We start from the raw sequence: 22,193 nt of genomic DNA on the forward strand, positions 1-22,193 counted from the left end.
CCCTCCCCCCTCTCATGTGCTCTCTCTCTCATTCTGTCTCAAATAAATAAATTAAATTAAAAAAACAAAAAAAAACTAGAAACTAATACAATGTTATATGACAATTATTTCTCAATTTTTAAAAATAAAAAGAGAAAGAAGAGAGAGATTGGGATTTAAAAACAACCAAACAAATATGTTATTGAGTGGCTGTTTCCTGGGAGAGGTTTTATATATTTTTTTAACTGTTGAGAAAAAATAAAAAACCTGGGGCACGTGGGTGACTCAGTCAGTTAAGCGTCAGACTCGGTTTTGGCTCAGATCTTCATCTCAGGTTGTGATACAGAGCCCCACACCAGGCTTCCAGGCCAGCACAGTCTGCTTAAGACTCACTCTCCCTCTCCCCCTGCCCCGCCCACCCTGGGAACGCTCTTGCGCGCCCACCCACTCTCTTTCACAAATAAATAAATAAATCTTTAAAAAACAACAACAACAAAAAAACAAAACCTAGTAAGATCTCATAATAGCACAAGTCAAACTGACAATCATCTATCGCTTCTTCTTGGCTGTCTGCTAGAGCTTCCCAAATACTTCTGGCCTCCACTTCTGAAAAAAGATTACATTCCACTAATTGCTCAGTGTTTGGAAGATATAAATAACTGTAAGTCTGTTAGGTACCAACAATAAAAGCTTGTGAATCTTGAAATGAATTGATTTTATGATAAGTTTACTAATACTAAGTATTTTGATGTGAGCTCTGATCAGGCTACTGATTTTCAGTTTTAACCCCTCAAAAAGAGTCCAAATTACCCTACCAACTATTGTACCTATTTAAAAATGTATAGATCTAGGGTGCCTGGATGGTGCAGTTAAGCAAGTCGGTTAAGCAACCAAGATGTCCTTCATTAGACGAATGGATGGATAAATTGTGGTACATTGCAACAATGGAATATGATTCAGTACTAAAAAGAAATGAGCTATCAAACCATGAAGAAAACATGAAGGAACCTTAAATGCATTATTATTAAGTAAAAGAAGCCAATATGAAAAGACTACATACTACACAATTCCAACTATATGATATTTTTTTTTTTTTTAAGATTTTTATTTATTTATTAGACAGAGAGAGAGACAGCGAGAGAGGGAACACAAGCAGGGGGAGTGAGAGAGGGAGAAGCAGGCTTCCCACCAAGCAGGGAGCCCGATGCGGGGCTCGATCCCAGGACCCTGGGACCATGACCTGAGCCGAAGGCAGACGCTTAACGACTGAGCCACCCAGGCGCCCCCAACTATATGACATTCTGGAAAAGGCAAAACTATGCAGACAATAAAAAGATCAGTGGTTGCAAGGGTGGTGGGAGAAATGAACAGAGCACAGAGGATTTTTAGGACAGTTTAAAAACCAGAGTACGATATTATAATAAATACATGTCATTATACATTTGTTCAAACCACTGAAATATACAACATCAAGAATAAACTTTAAGATAAACTAGACTTTGAGTGATTATGATGTGTCAGTGCAGGTTCATTCCTGGTAAAATATGTACCGTTTAGGTGAGTGATGGTGCTAATGGGGGAGGCTGTGCATGTGTTAGGGCAGGGAACATATGGGAAATCACTGTACCGCCCTGTCAATTTTGTTGTAAACCTAAAGCTGCTCTAAAAAATAAAGTTTTTGGAAAAAAAATAATTCTTGCATTCTTTACAAAGTAATTCATACACCAATTTCATTCAACACATTAACTTAGGGGGCACCTGGCTGGCTCAGTCGGTAGAGCACAACTCTCACATTGGGTATGGAGTCTACTGATAGGGGAGGGAAGGGGAGGAGAGGAAAACAGAGAGGAAGAGAAGAGAGAGGAAGAGACAAGACGAGACAGGAAGAACAAGAACAAATTTACTTAGATGCCCACACTAAGTGTCAGATGTTATTCATTTGTTTGGTCACATATTCCACAAATACTTAATGAATACCTATGTGTTTTAGATAATGGGGATGCAATAATGAACAAAACATAAAAATTTCAACATTCATGAAGGTTGAGGATTTACAGTCTAAAGGTGGGAGAAAGACAATAACAATAACAATAAACTAATAATTTAAAAGATATGTGCAACAGTGATAACACTATCAAGGACAAGGGGAAGAAGGACAGGAACTTCAGGGACTAGATAGGAGTGGGTCAATGGGAAGACCTGCTAATACTAAAACAGAGTGATGAGGAGATTTGGCCATACTGAAAAGGTCAAAGTGAGGAAACATCTGCAGGATCAGAGGAAGAAGCAAACCAGGGGACACCTGGGAAAACAGCAATCCTGACAGAACCTTAATACTGAGATGTCTGTTAGTGTTTCTGTAGTGCCTACTCCCATATTTTTATACCCAGATGGCACTGGAAGGTTCTAAGAAGAGAACTGACATTATACAATTTTCCTTTTAAAAGGATCACTCTGGCTGCTGTGCTGAGAATAGACCACAGGGAGGCAAAGTATTAGGTAGGAGCCTATATTAATCTATTAATCTAGGTGAAATAATGTTGGGTTTGCACCTACATGGTGGCAGAAGAAAAGGTAAAAAGTGGTCAGATTCCAGATAAACTTTGAAGGTACAGCAAACAGGACTCTGTAAAAGACTGGATGTGCAGTGAAAAGAAACCAAGGATGACCCAAGGCTTTTTGGCTTATGCATATGGAAGGAGAAACTGTCCTTTATTGAGATTTTAAAGACAAAAAGAAGATCAGATATGTGGACAAGATTATAAGTTCAGTTTGGTGCCTGTAAAGTTCAAAATGCTTTTAAGATTTTCAAGTGTAAATGTTAAGTAAAACAACTCGATATAAGGAATTAAGTTCAAGAGAAAGATCTCACCTAGAGATACAATTTTGGAATCTTTAGCATGTAGATAGTATTTTAAAATGATTAGTCTAAATGAGATTACCAAGGGAGTGAATGAAAATAAGCAGAAAGTCTGTGCAACAGACATCATTGGTAACTTGCAAAAGCAATTTCAGAGGAATGATGGGGCAAAAGGTTACCTGAAGGGGGTTCAAGAGAGAGTGGGAAGAGAAGAATTAAAAGAGACAATACATTCAAGTTATTTTATTACAGGGGAAGCAAAAAATAGGGGTTTAACTACAGTGGGGTGAAGAGTCAAGAGAGTTATTTCCTAAATGTGGGAAAATAACATTTTACACTGATGGAAATGATCCAGTAGACAGGCAGAAAAGGTCAAGGAGACAACTACAGAAGCAATTAATGATGAAGAGATGAAAAGGGATTAATCTAATATACCAGTATAACTAAAAGCATTAATATACAAGTAATAAACAAATGCAGTGAAAATAGCGGAACAGCTTAACTTCTGTGAAATGTTTCCTAGCTTATAAAAATAACTGTATACTTCCACTTCCTTGGATATTATAATAATCCTCTAACGTAAGTATTACTCCCCACCTAAGGAAAAGCAAAGAGCAGATAAGAAAAGTTAGGTAAGGTGGCCAAAGTCACAGTTCTATTAAGAGGCAAAGCCAGAATACAAATCTCAGTCAACAGATCCCGAATTCTTTATTATATCTTTATCTTAGAGTTTATGGTTTAGTATGAAAACATGTTGAAGAAAACTTCCTTATCCATTAAGAATCTTATTTTAAAAAGTGTTATCAAAACTGAACTTTGAAACATGTCTTAGAAGGATACTGCTTTGTATATTTATTGACATTTTAAAAACGTTACCACTGATAATTAAGACACTGAAAACAATTTAGTGACTTTTAAAGGGATGTTCATGGGGGCGCCTGGGTGGCTCACGTTAAGCATCTGCCTTCGGCTCAGGTCATGATCCCAGGGTCCTGGGATCGAGTCCCACATCGGGCTCCTTGCTCTGCGGGAAGCCTGCTTCTCCCTCTCCCACTCCCCCTGCTTGTGTTCCCTCTCTCCCTGTCTCTCTCTCTGTCGAATAAATAAATAAAATCTTTAAAAATAATAATAATAAAGTGATGTTCATGGATTTTCTCTGTGAAAAGATCCCACGTTCTTCAGAAAAAAATCGGGAAATAGGAAAAAAGCTTTTAAAAAGAACAAAATTCAACCATAATACCACCAACCACCTCAGCTAATATCGTCATTTGTTTCCTTCCAGGCAAATATTCTTAAATATTTTATATCTAATTCCCTACCCAATGATGGTTCTTGATCTTTACTGATAGGGTGTTATGTTCTGGGAATTTCTAATCAAGACAAGTATGTGTCAGCCTCTGGTATCAAAGGAACACATAAAGCAATCAGCGCTGTACGTCTAGCATACCTAACACAAAGATTTTTTTAGTCTTTGCGTTTCTTACCTGGTTATTTTCTTCATCCTCAAATACAAAATCTTGCTGCATAACTTCATTGTCTAAATTAGTGCTAGCCACAGGTTCTGAACAGTCTCTGCTACTTTCACTGGCATTAATAATATCATCAGCAATATCAACCCTAGTAATGAAGATTAAAAAATCAGATCAGGCCAAATGTTGAGTATGTAATGCCTTTAAAATAAATAAATATCAATAATGATCTGAAACTTTCACTTGTTAAGGAAAATGTGTCCTTTTCATAAAACTTCACACTTTCTTTATTTTGCCAAATTAGATTATTAAACACACTAAGTTTATTCTTGTCTCTCCAGGGAATGTCATAAGAAAACCACCTTGTTTGTTAACTCCCTTTGAAAATTTTCAAAAGCAAATGAATGGCTGAAAGAATAATTTGTGTGTCAAAATAATTTCCCTTACAAATGCATACTCTCAATTATAATGATCTGTTCCAATTAAAATACAAGTCTAGCACTAGATACGATAATGTCCAACACCTTATCAAGCATGATAGGAATAGCTTCCTACTGCAGATTTTTCATGTTACATAATTTAGAATATGCAAAATACTGCAGCAGGCTTTTGTTTACAAATACAATACCACCATCAATGACAGAACATGAATTACTTCCCCAGAGATAAAAATAAGAAGATTGTCTGAGCATGGGCATGGGTTTCAGGATCTCTAGCTAAGCTAAAGACAAACACCAAGGAATCTACTTATATTAATTATAGCCTTTGAAAGAGTTCTCCATGATTTCCAACTTCTAGTTACGGTTTGGTTTCAGATACTGCTTTTTTCCTTCATATTTAGCCCAAACAGTCCCTAGATCAATCCAGTTTTATCAGTTCTAGTCATGCCTTCAAAGCACGACAAATCAGGGCCACAGAAGCTGCACTGGCTGGTCATGCCATCTATTCAGACACAGCACACCTGCAGTTGTACAATATGGCATTCCAAAAATAAACACTGCAACCACTGGTTTTCAGATCCATTAATTTTTTCAGTTTCAGTTCATATTCAATAGCTATTCTAGTGTACTACACATACTTGGCCTTTTAAAAATCTAATTCTTCAAAAAAAAGAAAAGAAAAGAAGAAACACTTTACCCAATTATCTTTTTTTTTTAACCTCCTATGAACCCTCCAAATTTGGGTACATCTTTCTTATCTGTCCTCCAAATAAAATCTGGTAAATGAAAACTATGAAATCATTATATTATGGTCTCAAAGAAAGGCACCTATATATCCCTCAAGTGCAGGGCTGAGGAAACAGGAAAGGAGATGAGGCATTTCATCCATTTAAAGGTAATCAGATGAAGAGTGAAATAAAATCACAAATCATGTAGCACAAAGAGGTACTTTTAACTGATACAAAATTCAACTAGTAACAGCTAAACCATTTTTTAAAAGTATGTAGGGAGGGCAGCAGGGTAGTAGCTGATGACAGGGGATAAAATTTAAATAGCAAAGGATGATTCTGCTCACCGTTGCACTCAATGACTATATACAACATGAGTGATGCCAATCTGCTATCCCTGCACCTAGCTGTCTAGATCACTTCATGTCTCTCATGGTGTGACCATTTGTTGCACATAGTATGGGTCTAATTTTTTTTAACATTATTGTTTCATACAACATAGTGAGGTAAGCACACTACTTCATCTGATGTTCAGGGAGGAAAATCTGGCAGTGCTGGACTTAATGTCTACTACCATAATGGAAGATTTCAATTTTCAATCTTAAGTGAGTATATGCAACTTACAAAGTCACTTTACACACACACTTTCAGAAATCCCCGAGATCCCATTATTCAAGTAAAGTATGGTTTTTGAAAGATAAATTAAAACAATTTTATAACTCTAAAAAATAATAGTGAAATGTTATAAAAGTTTCTTACTGGTTATTAGATCCTTCCCCATCACAATTAAAACTTTCTGCTTCATTATTACACACCAGACTTTGCTGTTGTAAATTCTTAAGATCATGATCTATGCTGCTCTGCAGATCAAAAAGGTGCTGTTCCACAGCTGCTCTAATTGTTCTTTCTAAAATGCTACAAAACAGAACACATTTTAGTGAGAAGCAGTCACCCTAACTGGGCATTTGGCCGCATAAATACAAACATTAAAACGTGACTAGTAAGATAAATTACCAGCGAATTTAAATGAGTAAACTAGAGTATAAAAAGAAACACATAAAAGGAATACATGAAAATGGGTTAAATTTTTAAAAGAAATTATTATACAAATCAATCATAATATCACTATTACTACTGAGGTGGGAAAGATCAGTTGTCCCAGTAATTCATTCCCTGCTCATATATGGAAAAAATATTTAAATAGATTCTTTAAAGCTACATTTATAAGGCAAAATAATCTATCAACACTCAGCTAAATCAATGAAACTGTAAGGGTCCTGTCCATATTTTTTACATGAAGTCTACTTCTTAAAGAAAACTTAATAAAAAAAGATCTACTGACATTTCTCAATCATTTCAGAAGATCAAAAAAATCATCTGAAGAAAGTTCAATCTTTATTTTATATATTAGGCAATGCATTCCTTCTTTATTTGTTCCTATTGCAGTATATAAAATATTTAGTTTCACTGCCTTATGTACAATCCTTCCTCTAAAGTAAGCACAATACATGATTTTCTTTTTATAAACATTTTTTATTTAATAAATACATGATTTTCATTTCTACAGTTAAGTAAGTAATATTTTTAAATTTTAAAAAATGGTCTTCTACAAATATATTACTTACTCTGCAGAGGCTGGTAAGATGCTGATGGGAGATAAATGGGCACTGTAATCAAAGACAGACATTAGCTATAAAACTTTTTTTTTTTAAAGATTTATTTATTTATTTGACAGAGAGAGAGACAGCGAGAGCAGGAACACAAGCAGATGGGAATGGGAGAGGGAGAAGCAGGCCTCCCGCGGAGCAGAGAGCCAGATGCGGGGCTCGATCCCAGGACGCTGGGATCATGACCTGAGCCGAAGGCAGACGCTTAACGACTGAGCCACCCAGGCGCGCAGCTATAAAACTTTTCAATACTAAGTAACTACAAAAAGAGTTGCACTACCTTGACACAATCAGGAAAGCAAGCACCAAGTTTTACATTCATTTCTGGAAGAGTAGGATTCTAATTTTCTAAAGAATTTATTTTTCAGGGGCACCTGGGTGGCTCAGTCAGTTAAGCATCTGCCTTCCACTCAGGTCATGATCCCAGGGTCCTGGGATCGAGCCCTGCGTCGGGCTACCTGCTCAGTGGGGAGTCTGCTTCTCCCTCTCCCTCTGCCTCTCCCTCTGTGCTCGCGCTTGCTCTCTCTCAAATAAATAAGTAAAATCTTTTTTAAAAATTATTTTAAAAAATTTATTTTTCACACAAAAAACTAAATATACATACCTGTGTGTGTGTGTCCCGACTATTTCATCTGGTGCTCACTTGGAGAAACACTGACCTATATTCCAAGGCTGAAGGGGAAAAAAGTGGACTACTATCCCAACAAAACCACCTCATCTAGGATAATACAAGGCCTCAATGCTTACTCTGTACTCCTTGCCAGAATTAACAGCATATGCTACTACTCAGAGGATGTTCTCAAGTTACGAAAAAGGCAAAATCGATACTAAAATCATACTACCTCATTCACTGTACCATTAACAGGCATTCCTTAGCAAATTTTGCACCACAGTATCTACTGATACTTATAAAAATATAGATAACATCTTCATTTTGACCATAGTTAAAAGTTCAACTGAAACCCACAAGGAGATGTGGATACCACTAAAATGTTTAAAATTAAAACAAAGTGCTGGTAAGGATGTGAAGCAACTAGAACTTTCCTATATTGTTGCTGGAAATTTAAAATGTCCCAACCACTATGGAAACCAGTTTGGCACTTCCTTATACAACTTACCAAATGAGCCAGCAATTGTACTTCTGGGTATTTACTCAAGAGAAGTGAAAGCATAATTCCTTTAGAAGACTAGCACAAGGGGCGCCTGGGTGGCTCAGTTGGTTAAGCAACTGCCTTCGGCTCAGGTCATGATCCTGGAGTCCCGGGATCAAGTCCCACATCAGGCTCCCTGCTCGGCGGGGAGTCTGCTTCTCCCTCTGACCCCCCCATCTCATGCTCTCTCTCAAATAAATAAAATCTTAAAAAAAAAAAAAAAAAAAAAGACGAATAGCACAAGCATAGAGGCTTTATTCACAACAGCCAAACAAAGGTATCAAACCAAACAGGTGAAAGCAGACACAAGGTGTGGGACATCCCTACAATGGAATATGCTCAGTATTTTTTTTAAATAAAAGGTACAAACAGGGGCGCCTGGGTGGCTCAGTTGGTTAAGCGCTGCCTTCGGCTCAGGCCTTGGTCCTGGGATCATGCCCCCCATCAGGTTCCCTGCTAGACTGAGAGCCTGCTTCTCCCTCTCCCTCTGCTGCTCTCCCTGCTTGTGCTCTCTCTCCCTCTCTCTGTCAAATAAAGAAAAAAATCTTAAAAAAAAAAAAATTAATTTTTTAAAATGAATAAATGAATGGTACAAACATCTGAAATACACAACAACATGAATCTCAACATTATGTCAAGCAATGATGCCAGACACAAAAGAGTACCCACTGTAGGAGATTCCATTTACATGAATTTCTAAAACAGGCTAAACTTATCTATACAATGACAGAAAGCAGATGAATGGCGGTCTGGGGCCAGACTGTTGGGTGATGGAAAGTCTGTCTTGACTGTGGTGGTTCTTAACAGGTATATATGTGTACGTGTGCATTTATAAAATGAGTGCATGTTACTGCGTAAAAGTTGTAACCTCAAAGTTGATTTTTAAAGGAAAAAAATCACTAACAGGAAAAAAAAATCTAAAAAGCCATATAGCAGCTACTTTTGGCAAACAGGGACATGGAGTATTTGAGAAGGAGCAAGTAACCCAAGTGGTGCTTATACAAGTTTAGTGTTTGATAATTCAATGACTTTATGATTTCTGAACTTTTCTGTATGTATGTGACTCTTCAATAAAAAGTTATTTTTAAAAAGTAAATGTAGGGGCGCCTGGGTGGCTCAGTCATTAAGCATCTGCCTTCGGCTCAGGTCATGATCCCAGGGTCCTGGGATCGAGCCCTGCATCAGGCTCCCTGCTCGGCGGGAAGCCTGTTTCTCCCTCTCCCACTCCCCCTGCTTTGTGTTCCCTCTCTCGCTGTGTCTCTATCAAATAAATAAATAAAATCTTTAAAAAAAAAAAAAAAGTAAATGTAATTAGTTTTATGAAGATCCCCTATAAATGTGCCAACACAAACACTAACCAACATAAGGAACAGAGTCTATCAGATTAATATGCTCAGGATTCACTCTGGAAAACAGTATGGAGGGTCCTCAAAAAGTTGAAAATAGAACTAGCCTACAACCCAGCAAATGTACTACTAGGGATTTACCCCAAAGATACAAATGTAGTGACCCGAAGGGGCACGTGTACCCCAATGTTTGTAACAGCAATGTCCACAATAGCCAAACTATGAAAGAGCCCAGATGTCCATCGACGGGATGAATGGATAAAGATGTGGTATAAATTACTAGAACTCATACAGCAATTCAGTAAAGTGCCAGGATACAAAATCAATGCACAGAAATCAGTTGCTTTCTTATACACTAACAACGCAACTGTAGAAAAAGAAATTAGAGAAACTATTCCATTTACAATAGCACCAAAAACCATAAGATACCTCGGAAGAAACCTAACCAAAGAGGTAAAGGATCTATACTCTAGGAACTACAGAACACTCATGAAAGAAATTGAAGAAGACACAAAAAGATGGAAAAACATCCCATGCTCATGGACCGGAAGAATAAACACTGTTAAAATGTCTATGCTACCCAGAGCAATCTATACCTTCAATGCCATCCCGATCAAAATTCCAATGACATTTTTCAAAGTGCTGGAACAAACAATCCTAAAATTTGTATGGAATCAGAAAAGACCCCAAATCGCCAAGGAAATGTTGAAAAAGAAAAACAAAGCTGGGGGCATCATGTTGCCCGATTTCAAGCTATATTACAAAGCAGTGATCACCAGACAGCATGGTACTGGCACAAAAATAGAAATGAAACAGAACAGAGAGCCCAGATATGGACCCTCAACTCTATGATCAAATAATCTCTGACAAAGCAGGAAAAAACATGCAATGGAAAAAAGACAGTCTCTTCAATAAATGGTACTGGGAAAATTGGACAGCCACATGCAGAAGAATGAAACTCGACCATTCTCTAAAACCATTCACAAAGATAAACTCAAAATGGATGAAAGACCTCAATATGAGACAGGAATCCATCAATATCCAGAACATAGGCAATAACCTCTTTGACACTGGCCACAGCAACTTCCTTCAAGATACATCTCCAAAAGCTAATGAAACAAAAACAAAAATGAACTTCTGGGACTTCATCAAGATAAAAAGCTTCTGCACAGCCAAGGAACAGTCAACAAAACAAAGAGGCAACCCACAGAATGGGAGAAGATATTTGCAAATGACACTACAGATAAAGGACTGGTATCTAAGATCTATAAAGAATTTCTCAAACTCAACACCCAAAAAACAAATAATCAAGTCAAAAAGTGGGCAGAAGATATGAAAAGACACTTCTCTGAAGAAGAGATACAAATGGCCTACAGACACATGAAAAAATGTTCATCATCATTAGGCATCAGAGAAATTCAAATTAAAACCGCACTGAGATACCACCTTACACCAGTCAGAATGGCAAAAATTGACAGGGCAAGAAACAACAAATGTTGAAGAGGTTGTGGAGAAAGGGGAACCCTCTTACACTGTTGGTGGGAACTCAAGTTGGTACAGCCACTTTGGAAAACAGTGTAGAGGTGCCTCAAAAAATTAAAAATAGAGCTACCCTATGACCCAGCAATTGCACTACTGGGTATCTACCCCAAAGACACAGATGTAGTGAAAAGAAGGGCCATATGCACCCCAATGTTCATAGCGGCAATGTCCACAATAGCCAAACTGTGGAAAGAGCCGAGATGACCTTCAACAGATGAATGGATAAAGAAGATGTGGTCCATATATACAATGGAGTATTACTCAGCCATCAGAAAGGATGAATACCCAACTTTTACATCAACATGGATGGGACTGGAGGAGATTATGCTAAGTGAAATAAGTCAAGCAGAGAAAGTCAATTATCATATGGTTTCACTTATTTGTGGAACATAGGGAATAGCATGGAGGACATTAGGAGAAGGAAGGGAAAAATGAAGGGGGGGAAATCGGAGGGAGAGATGAACCATGAGAGACTATGGACTCTGAGAAACAAACTGAGGTTTTAGAGGGGAAGGGGGTGTGGGGATGGGTTAGCCCAGTGATGGGTATTAAGGAGGGCACGTACTGCATGGAGCACTGGCTGTTATACGAAAACAATGGATCGTGGATCACCACATCTAAAACCAATGATGTATTGTATGGTGACTAACATAACATAATAAAATAAAATTAAAAATAAAAAAGATGTGGTGTATATATATATATATATATATATATATATACACACACACACACACACACACACACACAATGGAGTATTACTCAGCCATTTGCAACGACACGGATGGAACTAGAGGGTATTATGCTAACCAAACTAAGTCAATCAGAGAAAGACAATTATCATACGATCTCACTCATATGTGGAATTTAAGAAACAAACAGAGGAGCATAGGGGAAAGGGGGGCAATAAAACAAGATGAAATCAAAGAGGGAGACAAATCATAAGAGTCTTTTTTTTTTTTTTTTACAGATTTGATTTATTTATTTGACAGAGACACAGCGAGAGAGGGAACACAAAGCAGGGGGAGTGGGAGAGGGAGAAGCAGGCTTCCCACCGAGCAGGGAGCCCGATGAGGGGCTCGATCCCAGGACCCTGGGACCATGACCTGAGCCGAAGGCAGACGCTTAATGACTGAGCCACCCAGGTGCCCCACCGTAAGAGATTCTTAATCATAGGAAACAAACTGAGGGTTGCTGGAGGGGAGCTGGGTGGGGAGATGGGGTAACTGGGTGATGGGTATTAAGGAAAACGTGATGTAATGAGCGCTGGGTGTTATATAATACTAATGAATCACTGAGCCCTACACCTCTGAAACTAATAATACATTATATGTTAATTAATTGAATTTAAATTAAAAAAAGAAAAATATTCTCAAGGTCCTCTATAGGAAACCAAATAAACATCATTTAGCATTCATGCAGTAACCTTCAGGTCTCCCTCACAGCAAACACATGAATGGCAAATTGCATAACTGCTTTATCAGACAACAGTAAGTCATCCTGGTTTGGCACACTTAACATTAACATCTCTCAGCTTTATTAAAAAAAATTAACTGCCAATATTATGCTAGTTTTTATGAATGGATTATTCTTAGTTCAAAATGCTTTCATGCTGATACCCTCAAGGGAAGTACTTAAAAACATTTTCAAACTTAAGTAACATTTTTGAGCTTCATTTCTGAAGGAAACAGTGGGGAGAAAAATCACATATATGTGCACAAAGAAGAGTTTAGCCAGGGCCCATTTCTAGTAGTTTCAGGTGAAAGTTAGTATTTAGTGACTTTTGCAGAAAAAAATAAAAAAAGATAAATGAAGCTCTTTCTACAGAGTGCTTAAATGTCAATTAAGGTTAGATCTTTTTCTGTTATTTTGCTACAATGATTTGTTGTTTACATATAGGGTTGCCTATTTAATTTTAAAAGTTAAATCTCTACATGGTCTGATCAGTTATATTTTACTCAGTAATACTTGCAATTTCTAAGCTTAGATATAATACATATTTATATGATCAAAAATATTTTTAATAACTAACTGTAATCCACTGCCAGTGTAGTATGTTGAATGGTGTGAAGAAAATTATAAATCCAACATCCTTCCCTTCAACATTTAATTTGTGATTTCTGGTGCACTTTGACTTCACCTTACACCAAAATCTCCAGAAGTTCTAAAAAAAAAAATCCGTGGAAACAAATGAAAATGAAAACACACCTGTTCAAAACCTCTGGGATGCAGCAAAGGAGGACGTAAGATGGAAGTAAGTATATAGCAATACAAGCCTTTCTCAAGAAACAGGAAAGTTCTGAAATATACAACGAACCTTAGACCTAAAGGAGCTGGAGAAAGAACAGCAAATAAAGCCTAAACCTAGCAGAAGATAATTAATAAAAATTAGAGCAGAAATCAATGAAATAGAAACCAAAAGAACAGCAGAACAGATCAATGAAATGAGGAACGGTTCTCTGAAAGAATAAGATTGATAAGCCCCAGGCCAGACCTATCAAAAAGAAAAGAGAAAGGACCCTAATTAATAAAACCATGAATGAAAGAGGAGAAATCATAACCAACACCAAGGAAATACAAACAATATTAAAAACATATCTTGAGCAACTATATGCCAAAAAATTAGGCAATCTGGAAGAAATGGATGCATTTCTGGAAACTTATAAAATACCAAAACTGAAACAGGAAGAAATAGAAAACCTGAACAGACCCAAAGCCAGTAGTAAGGAAACCGAAGCAGTAATCAAAAATCTCTCAACAAACAAAAGTCCAGGGCTGGATGGCTTCCCAGGGGAATTCTACCCCACTTTTTTTTTTTTTTAAGATTTTATTTATTTGACAGGGACAGAGAGAGGGAGCAAGGGAGCACAAGCAGGAGGAGTGGAAGAGAGAGTGAGAAGTAGGCTCCCTGCTGAGCAGGAAGCCCAAGGCAGGGCTCAATCCCAGGACCCTGAGATCACAATGACCTGAGCCGAAGGCAAACGCTTAACCAACTGAGCCACCCAGATGCCCCTCTACCACACATTTAAAGAAGAATTAATACCTATTCTTTTTTTTTTTTAAGATTTTATTTTATTTATTTTTTAGAGAGCAAGCGAGAGAGAAACAGCATGAGAGGGGAGAGGGTCAGAGGGAGAAGCAGGCTCCCCACTGAGCCAGGAGCCCGATGTGGGACTCGATCCCAGGACCCTGGGATCATGACCTGAGCCAAAGGCAGACGCTTAACATCTGAGCCACCCAGGCGCCCTACCTATTCTTCTTAAGCTGTGTCAAAAAAAAAAAAGAAAGAAATGGAAGGAAAACTTCCAAACTCTTTCTATGAGGCCAGCATTACCTTGATCCCAAAATGAGACAAAGACCCCACGATAAAGGAGAATTACAAACCAATATCTCTGATGAGCATGGATGCAAAAATTCAAGATACTAGCCAATAGGATCCAACAGTACATTAAATGGATTATTCACCACCACCAAGTGGGGTTTATTCCTGGGCTGCAAGGTTGGTTCAACATCCATAAATCAATCAATGTGATACACTACATTAATAAAAGGATAAAAACCATAGGATTCTCTCAAAAGATGCAGAAAAAGCATTTGACAAAGTATAGCATCCTTTCTTGATTAAAACTCTCCAGAGTGTAGGGACAGAAGGAACATACCTCAATATCATAAAAGCCATATACAAAAAGCCCACAGCGAATATCATTCCCAACAGGGAAAAACTGAGAGTTTTTCCCCTAAGGTCAGGAACATGGCAGGGATGTCCACTATCACCACTGTTGTTCAACACAGTACTAGGAGTCCGAGCCTCAGCAATCAGACAACAAAAAGAAAAAGCATCCGAAATGGTAAAGAAGAAGTCAAACTCTCACTATTCGCAGGTGACATGATACTCTATGTGGAAAATCCAAAAGACTCCACCCCGAAATTGCTAGAACTCATACAGGAATTCAGCAAAGTGGCAGGATACAAAATCGATGCACAGAAATCAGTTGCATTTCTATACACCAACAACGAGACAGAAGAAAGAGAAACTAAGGAGTCGATCCCATTTACAACTGCACCAAAAACCATAAGATACCTAGGAATAGGGGCGCCTGAGTGACTCAGTCGTTAAGCACCTGCCTTCGGCTCAGATCATGTTCCCAGAGTCCTGGGATCGAGTCCCACATTGGGCTCCCTGCTCCACCAGGAGCCTGCTTCTCCCTCTCCCACTCCCCCTGCTTGTGTTCCCTCTCTTCACTGTGTCTCTCTCTGTCAAATAAATCAGTAAGATCTTAAAAAAAAAAAAAAAAAAAAAAGATACCTAGGAATAAACCTAACCAAAGAGGCAAAGGATCTCAGAAAACTATAGAACACTCATTAAAGAAATTGGGGAAGACACAAAGAAATGGAAAAACGTTCCATGCTCATGGACTGGAAGAACAAATATTGTTAAATGTCTATGCTACCTAGAGCAATCTATACATTCAATGCAATCCCTATCAAAATACCATCAACTTTTTCACAGAGCTGGAACAAATAATCCTAAAATCTGTATGGAACCAGCAAAGACCCCAAATACCCAGAGGAATGTTGAAAAAGAAAAGCAAAGCTGGTGGCATCACAATTCCGGACTTCAAGCTCTATTACAAAGCTGTAATCTTCAAGACAGTATGGTACTGGCCCAAAAACAGACATGTAGATCAACGGAACAGAATAGAGAACCCAGAAATGGACCCTCAACTCTATGGTCAGCTAATCTTCGACAATGCAGGAAAGAATATCCCATGGAAAAAGGACAGTCTCTTCAACAAATGGTGTTGGGAAAATTAGACAGCCACATGCAGAAGAATGAAACTGGACCATTCTCTTACACCATACACAAAAATAGACTCAAAATGGATGAAAGACCTAAATGTGAGACAGGAATCAAAATCCTAGAGAACATAGGCAGGAACCTCTGTGACCTCGGCCACAGCAACTTCTCATTAGACACATCTCCGAAGGCAAGGGAAACAAAGGCAAAAATGAACTACTGGGACTTCAGCAAGATAAAAAGCTTTTGCGCAGCAAAGGAAACAAACAGTCAACAAAACCAAAAGACACCCTACAGAATGGGAGAAGGTATTTACAAATGTCTTATCAGATAAAGGGCTAGTATCCAAGATCTATAAAGAACTTATCAAACTCAACACCCAAAGAACAAATGATCCAATCAAGAAATGGGCAGAAGACATGAACAGACATTTCTACAAAGACGACATCCAAATGGCCAACATCATTGCTCAACAAATGCTCAACATAATTCAGCATCAGGGAAATACAAATCAAAACCACATTGAGATACCATCTCACACCAGTCAGAATGGCTAAAATTAACAAGTCAGGAAACAACAAATATTGGCAAGGATGCAGAGAAGGGTAACCCTCTTACACTCTTGGTGGGAATGCAAGCTGGTACAGCCTTACTCTGGAAAACAGTATGGAGGTTCCTCACCAAGTTAAAAACAGAGCTACCCTAGGACCCAACAATTGCAATACCAGGAATTTACCCCAAAGATACAAATATAGTGATCCAAAGGGGCACCTGCACCCCAATGTTTATAGCAGCAATGTCCACAACAGCCAAGTATGGAAAGAACCCAGATGTCCATCGACAGACGAATGGATGAAGAAGATGTGGTGTGTATATGTATACATACACATACACAATGGAATAGTACTCAGCCATCAAAAAAAGAAATCTTGGGGCACCTGGGTGGCTCAGTGGGTTAAGCGTCTGCCTTCAGCTTGGGTCATGATCCCAGGATCCTGGGATCGAGCCCCACATCAGGCTCTCTGCTCAGTGGAGAGCCTGCTTCTCCCTCTCCCACTGCCCCTCCCCCCAGCTCATGCTCTCTTGCTCTACCTCAAATAAATTAAAAAAATCTTTAAAAAAATAAAATTTTATTTAATTTAAAAAAAGGAAATCTTACCACTTGCAATGACGCAAATGGAACTATAGGGTATTATGCTAAGCAAAAGAAGCCAATCAGAGAAAGACAATTATCATATGATTTCACTCATATGTGGAATTTAAGAAACAAAACAGAGGAGCATAGGGGAAGAGGGGGAAGAAATAAAACAAGATGAAATCAGAGGGAGACAAACCATAAGAGACTCTTAATCACTGGAAACAAACTGGGGGTTGCTCAAGGGGAGGGGGATTGGGGGATGGGATAACTGAGTGATGGACATTAAGTGCTCATTACACGTGTTATACACAACTGATGAATCACTGAACTCTACCTCTGAAACTAATAATATACTATATGTCAACTGAATTTAAACAATAAGAAAAAAAATTTTTTAAGGCTATGTATTGATCAAAAAAAAAGTCAACATAGTGGTTTCCTTTAGTGGGTGAGGTGGGTGGAGATCAGTATTGTGAGAACTACTGGGGTGCTATCAGTGTTTATTTCTAGATCTGGTTGCTGGTTACAAAGGTAGACAGATGCTTTGACTAACTTGGTTTTGTTATACATTTGTTTTATGCCTATTTCTGTATACATGATTTATTTTCCAATTTTTTAAAAAAGCTTTTAAAAAATAGATTTCTGGGGCCTTCCCCAAATCTCTGAGGTAGGGCCCAAAAGTCTACATTTTTTATAAGCACCAGTGATGACTCTCACCCACACTAATAAGTTAAAGAAGTTAAAGTTGCTAGATCAATTTCCACCCTTCAAAACGACTAAACTTTAATAAAATGTTCCAGTTATCTAAAAGAGCCAAAAAGAGGAAAAGTTCTAATGGTCTTATACTGGATGGATAGGCAGAGGAATTAATCACTTTGTTTTCTATCCCCTTTTTTTAAAGATTTTATTTGTGAGAGAGAGAGAGGGAGAGAGCAAGAGCACACAAGCAGGGGGAGCAGCAAGCAGAGGGAGAAGCAGGCTTCCCACTGAGCAGGAAGCCGGATGTGGGACTTGATCCCAGGACTGGGATCACGACCTGAGCCGAAGGCAGACACTTAACTGACTGAGCCACCCAGGCGTCCCTGTTTTCTACCCCTTTTTTTTTTTTTAAGATTTTATTTATTTATTTGAGAGAGAGAATGAGATAGAGAGAGAGCATGAGAGGGGGAAGGGTCAGAGGAAGAAGCAGACTCCCTGCCGAGCAGGGAGCCCCATGCGGGACTCGATCCCGGGACTCCAGGACCATGACCTGAGCCGAAGGCAGTCGCTTAACCAACTGAGCCACCCAGGCGCCCTCTACCCCTTTTTAATGATATTGTAACAATAAAGGTTCTTTAGCCCCAAAGAATATGCAGGGACAATCAAATAAACAGCTTTCAATAAACCCTCTTCCCACCCCGAAAAGCCGTAGTAAATAAATCCAATAAATAGATTTTGTACTTTTAAGTCAGATTGTCACTCATAAGGCTACAAACTTGACTGTACAACTTCACTCTCCGAGCTTGTAAAGGACAAAGGAATGATTTGGTTTTCAGATTTCAAAGAATTTAATTATTCTGTATTTTCAGACTGTAGCCAATTTCTTTGGGTAGAAAGCATTTATGCACAAACCATGGCTAACACTTATCTATGGCTGTAAAAACTATTTATCAGTACAGTTATGCCATCTGTATCAGCAACAAAATAGCAGTGGTATCATAAGGATGTGAGTTCTGATTAATAAAGACACAAGAAAAATAATCGCAGACAAATTTAAGGTCAAATTACTTACGTACTATATAGACAAATGCCATAAAGACCACCTTTATGCTGTTTTCACTAAACCCCCCAAAAAAGACCAGACTAAAAGAACCAACAATAAATTACAAGGGTCATGCGTATTTTAAAGTCCTCAGTCAAGTATAATGCTAAAAGATTATAGTCATTCTCTGACCTTTTTCTCCCTTCTGTTAACTTTACTTTTAAATCTGCCTACAATCACATAATCTTCTTGAGAACATTACATAAAATCAATCTTGCAGCCATTTATTCCAATTACGAGATTCTGTAATTCAAATACAGTGATCATAGGGAAATATTATTTCAATTTCCCAATTACAAATATTTAATGTTACAAATAACGCTACAATAAAAGTACTGTAACTCTGCTTCAGTTAAATCTGATACAGATCATTTTACCTGTGCAACAGAGCTCTGCAAGCCATTCTGAATCCATGGCATCTCCCAACAAAAACATCAGATAAAGAGACTTCAAACACCATGAAGGATGGTGATGGGCTTATAAAAACTGCCGAGCAATTATCAGAGCTGCAGTCTAAATGGAAGCAGGCTGCAACATGAGGTCACTACTCACAAGGCGAGACCTAATCAAGAGTCCACAAATTCTTCCCAAGTCTGTGCAATTTTGCAGGACACAGGAAAAAGGGGACAAAATTTTGAATGTGGGTAGAAGTTCTATAAGAATATTTAAGCCTAATCCAATGTAAAGCAGAAAAACCAATCTGTTTGTTTTCATAAGCCATACTACACTATTCAAGGATATGTTATGACAAATAAGAAATTGATAAAACAGATGTACAATAGGTACAGTACTACTACTGTTCACTTATTATCCATATTTGGAAAAGCATTAGTGGTTAATTTTTCTAATCTAAAATTAGGATGATTTCCATATAATTTATGCTAAAACCACACCAAAATTATCATTTTAAAAAATGGTGATTTCAAAAAGTAAATATATGTTTAAAAAAACTAAAATCATATACGCCTTTCAAGCCAAAAGCAAAAAACCCTTTCTTCACTTTCCCCATCAACTTGGGAATATCCTATACCTATGACAAGAATAAAATGAAAGAAAGATTCCTTACTATTAGAAAGTAGGTTAAGTTATAATAACCACAAGTCTTTAAGATATTAAATGCAGGCAACCCTCTCGGGTCCCCTCCCTCTTTGGGAGCTTTGTATTTATCATTCAATAAACTTTACCACTGCTCAATAAACTTTGCTTTGCTGACCACCAAAAAAAAATAATAAAATAAAATACTAAATGCATCATTTATAGGGCAAGGGCACAGAGAAGAAAGAAACTATCAATATCTATTATGCTCTGGTACTTTAAAGGAACTTTTACTTTAATAAACCTTTCTTATGGGGGCACCTGGGTGGCTCAGTCGTTAAGCGTCTGCCTTCGGCTCAGATCATGATCCCAAGGTCCTGGAATCAAGCCCCGAATCAGGCTCCCTACTCAGCGGGAAGCCTGCCTCTCCCTCTCTACCCCTGCTTGTGTTCCCTCTCTTGCTGTCTCTCTCTCTCTGTCAAATAAATAAATAAAATCTTTAAAAAAAAAATAAAAAATAAAAAAATAAACCTTTCTTATGAATTAGAGCATAAATTCTACTTTTTTCCACCCAATATTTCTGATACTTCCACCAAAGTACATTCTCCTCCTAAGTGGAACCCAGCTAGTGAAAACATGGTGAATCGGAGTGCCTGGGTGGCTCAGTTGTTAAGCGTCTGCCTTCAGCTCAGGTCATGATCCCAGGGTCCTAGGATCGAGCCCCGCATCAGGCTCCCCACTCCGCGGGAAGCCTGCTTCTCCCTCTCCCACTCCCTCTGCTTGTGTTCCCTCTCTCGCTGTGTCTCTGTCAAATAAATAAATAAATAAATCTTTAAAAAAGAAAACATGGTGATTTGATAAAAATCTGCCAAATGAATATTCTGCAAACTATCTGATTCAATGGATGAAAGAAAAGGGAAAAAGTTATGACTACTTTTTTCACCCATCTGTAGTCAGGTGAAGGTCCATTTCCTCAGCAATAAGGCATCCACAGAATGAAATTGGAAAGACTAATCTCAAAATCCTAAACTCAGAGCTCTTCCTCAATCACTACACCTTCTTTTCTGCATTGTATCAAAAAGAACAAACCATCAGAAACCAATGATCTCACAAAAATGAAGCCTTAGTTGGGCACTTCGGTGGTTCAGTTGGTTAAGCATTTGCCTTCAGCTCAGGTTATGACCTCTGGGTCCTGGGATCGAGTCCCACATCAGGATTCCTGCTCACTGGGGCGGCTGCTTCTCTCTCTCTCTCTCCCCCTCCCTCTACCCCACCCAACCGCTCATTCTCTCTCTCTCTCTCTCTCTCTCTCTCAAATAAAGTCTTAAAAAAAAAGAAGAAGCCCCAGCACCAATAGCCCATAAAAACAACACTGAAATTTCCATTTCTAAATTCCAAGTTTTAGCAAAGCATTAAAAGCACAACTGTGGGGATGCCTGGATGATTCAGTCAGTTAAGCATCCCACTTTTGATTTCAGCTCAGATCATGATCTCGGGGTCATGGGATCCAGCCCGACGTCAGGTTCCTCTGGGTGTGGAGCCTGCTTCGGATTCTCTCTCCCCCTCTGCTGCCCAACCCACACGCACTTTTTCTCTCTCAAAGAAAAAAAAGGGGGGGGCACAACTATAAATGAATGCCAATTAACTTTTTGATGTGTAGTTCTGTAAACATGAGCATAAATTAAAATTTGCCTACACCTCAAGCCTACCTAAAAGATTATGAGGCACAAATTTAAGAAAAGTTGAGAACTTTTTCAAAACGTTCCCACCTCTCTTTAAATTTTTTAAAGGTCAGGGCGCCTGGGTGGCTCAGTCAGTGAAGTGTCTGCCTTCGGCTCAAGTCATGATCCCAGGGTCCTGGGATCGAGTCCCACATTGGGCTCCCTGCTCAGCAGGGAGTCTGCTTGTCCCTCTCCCTCTTCCCCTCCCCCCACCTCATGCTTTCTCTCTAATAAATAAAATCTTTTTTCTAATTTTTTTTTTTAATTTTTTATTTATTTGACACAGAGAGAGAGGGGGAGAGAGGGCGAGAGCAAGCACAAACAGGGGGAGGGGCAGAGGGAGAAGCAGGCTCCCCGCCGAGCAGGGAGCCCGATGCAGGGCTCGATCCCAGGGCCCTGGGATCATGACCTGAGCCGAAGGCAGCCGCTTAACCAACTGAGCCACCCAGGCGCCCCTTTTAATATTTTATTTATTTATTTGACAGAGAGAGAGAGACCACAAGCAGGGGGACCGGTAG

General features: G+C 38.6%; 1 protein-coding gene across 6 annotated transcripts in view; it reads right to left on the bottom strand.

The window, feature by feature from the left end:
- FAM13B (family with sequence similarity 13 member B) overlaps positions 1–22,193 on the bottom strand; it is an 80,313-nt gene that overhangs the window by 25,191 nt on the left and 32,929 nt on the right. For 4 of the 6 annotated variants that reach the window (XM_035014210.1, XM_035014209.1, XM_035014208.1 and 1 more), the window contains 3 exons: positions 7,102–7,143; positions 6,236–6,391; positions 4,324–4,456 (listed from right to left, as the gene is read on the bottom strand). In XM_035014210.1, the coding sequence (XP_034870101.1) occupies positions 4,324–4,456; positions 6,236–6,391; positions 7,102–7,143 (331 nt within the window). The remainder of the gene's footprint in view (positions 1–4,323; positions 4,457–6,235; positions 6,392–7,101; positions 7,144–22,193) is intronic. The other 2 variants (XM_035014205.1, XM_035014206.1) reach the window with 2 other exon arrangements.

The sequence above is a fragment of the Mirounga leonina genome, unplaced genomic scaffold (genome assembly GCF_011800145.1).
Source record: "Mirounga leonina isolate KUSES-001 unplaced genomic scaffold, KU_Mleo_1.0 Mir_168, whole genome shotgun sequence".
Taxonomy (NCBI): Eukaryota; Metazoa; Chordata; class Mammalia; order Carnivora; family Phocidae; genus Mirounga; species Mirounga leonina.